Raw genomic sequence first — 2,343 nt, forward strand, 5'->3', positions numbered from 1 at the left:
TTTTTGTTTCATTTTTATTATTAAAATAAATAACCATTTCTCCTGCAATTGAGTCCTCGCTTCATCTCCCTGCACGCACCGTGACAGAACATGACTGCTGAACTACAGTTGAAACTGGACATTTTTCAACAGAAACAAGCACCAGTCCAAACATATTTACTTAAAAGAAAATAACTTTAATGTTTGGCAATGTATGAATCCTACAGATGAAGTAACGGAATATAGTGCATTACTTGAAGTGTAATTACACCTTTTATTATTTTATTTTATTAGTTTATATTTTATTTTATTATTATATTTTTTCTTTCTCTTAATGTTTGAATTAGATGCAAATGTCCTGTTGATGTTCTTATTGATTCAGTAATTGTTATTATTACTATTATCATTATATGTAAATGTTAGTTACTGTTCTGTCACAAAAATATTTAATAAAACACATACATATATATATATATATACACACACACACACAGTTAAAATAATAATAATAATAATAATAATAAATAGAAAAATAAATATAATTTTAAAAATTATATTATAATAATACATAATAATAATATATATCAGCAACCTTTTGAAATGCTATAAAAATGGTTGGTATTGTGAGGTGAGACTGTAAGACTGTAAGCGTTCTCTGACCTTCCACTGTTTGTGCAGCTTCCTGACTGTTTCCTGCAGATTCTGTTGTTCTTGCTCTGGTAGAATATCTGAGAGTTCATCGCAGGCTTTCAGAAAGGCATTGAGAACTCTCTGATCCAGCTGCCCAAAGAACTCCTGCAGGACATTCCATAGATATGTTATGAAATCACGTCAGCTTTAAAATGTCTATGAACTAATTTCCTTAAGAAATTAAGTCTTCCTGGAGACGAAATAAAGTTCAAACTCTGCTTTCGGCCTATTTGCAAGCACTAGAATAGACTGTTGGCTTTCATTTCTCACAGTGTGCTTTTTCAGAAGGTCCTCTGGGTTTCCTCTCTCAGTCATGGAGCTGCGAGCTATTTTCAGAACCTTCTCCAGCTCTACACGAGACTCCTCAAATCTCTTCATCAGGCTGCTGTTCGCCTCCACATGCCTCTTCCATTCTGTGGTTTCTTTTACCATGCCCTTTTTGAGATAAAACATACAACAAAGAAAAACAGCAAATGGGATTTATTTCATATCACAATTGTTTCTCCAAGACAGCAATGAGATCAAATGGATGGCTTCTGCCTAATTCTCTGATTGTAGTTCTGTCTGCTCTCAAGTTTCAGAAGAGATCTCAAACTGCGCTCAGATTTATCAAGCTACCATTGTTTCCCATCAATAGTCATAGATTTTACCATGAAACATTTCTCAGTCTCATTCTTGCATATAAGACATGACGTTGTTCTTCCGATGGTGCGGTTCCCACCTGTGAAGAGGCCTGAAGCTCGGTGATTCTCCTCTCTAGCAGTGACGTGTCCAGGTGTTTTAGCTTCTGACTGGTGTCCAATGACTTCAGAATGATCTGATGGTTTTTGTCAATCACTGACAGACACTTTTTACAGCTCTGCTGATAGGTCACCAGCTCCTGATAATTGTATAAACAGAGAAAATACAAAAAAGAGAGGGAATTTTAAAATATCAAGTGCTGTCAAAATCTTAAAAAGCCTGTCAACGCCAATAAAGGACACAAAATATTCACAATTTTTTTGCAATGTTGCTAAACTAAAACTACAATATTCACATGTAAAAGTTGGGCTAAATATTTGTATTTATACCGAACAGTTTTAACCAGTGTTATTTTAGTATAATTGAGATAATATTATAGTTTTTATTAATATTATGAATTAGTTTTTATTTTTATATTTTTTGTCTTCAATTTAATATTATACATTTTGTAATTTTTTGTTTTTGTCATTTTTATTAGTTTTTTTCATTTGTCTATATAAGTTTCCTTAATTTTTATTTCAGTTTTAGTTATTTTAGTACATCTAGTTAAACAAAGAAATGTTGCCTTGTCAACTAGCTGAAATAAAATAAATGTAACTTTTTAAATATTTTAATTTTGTTAAAGGGGTCATATGATGCGATTTCAATTTTTCCTTTCTCTTTGAAGTGTTACAAGCTCTTGGTGCATAAAGAAGATCTGTAAAGTTGCAAAGACTAAAGTGTCAAAACCAAAGAGATATTCTTTCTAAAAGTTAAGAGTCAGCCACGCCTACCTAAAACGGCTCGTTCTAACACACCCCACATGTCTACGTCACGATGTGAGAAGATTTGCATAACGCCGCCCAAATGTTCACACAAAGAAAGAAGGCGTAACTTTTATTCTCACTGTAGTATTGTTGACGCTGCAGCCATGTTGTGAAGACGCTGTGTGCT

The 2,343-nt window shown here is 33.2% G+C and overlaps 1 protein-coding gene across 1 annotated transcript in view; it reads right to left on the bottom strand.

The window, feature by feature from the left end:
- syne1b (spectrin repeat containing, nuclear envelope 1b) overlaps positions 1-2,343 on the bottom strand; it is a 112,659-nt gene that overhangs the window by 80,605 nt on the left and 29,711 nt on the right. Inside the window, exons 22-24 of the mRNA XM_016546041.1 lie at positions 1,391-1,549; positions 940-1,104; positions 640-774 (exon numbers count right to left, since the gene is read on the bottom strand). Coding sequence (XP_016401527.1) covers positions 640-774; positions 940-1,104; positions 1,391-1,549 — 459 coding nt within the window. The remainder of the gene's footprint in view (positions 1-639; positions 775-939; positions 1,105-1,390; positions 1,550-2,343) is intronic.

Source organism: Sinocyclocheilus rhinocerous, unplaced genomic scaffold (genome assembly GCF_001515625.1).
Source record: "Sinocyclocheilus rhinocerous isolate Xijiao unplaced genomic scaffold, SAMN03320098_v1.1 scaffold853, whole genome shotgun sequence".
Taxonomy (NCBI): domain Eukaryota; kingdom Metazoa; phylum Chordata; class Actinopteri; order Cypriniformes; family Cyprinidae; genus Sinocyclocheilus; species Sinocyclocheilus rhinocerous.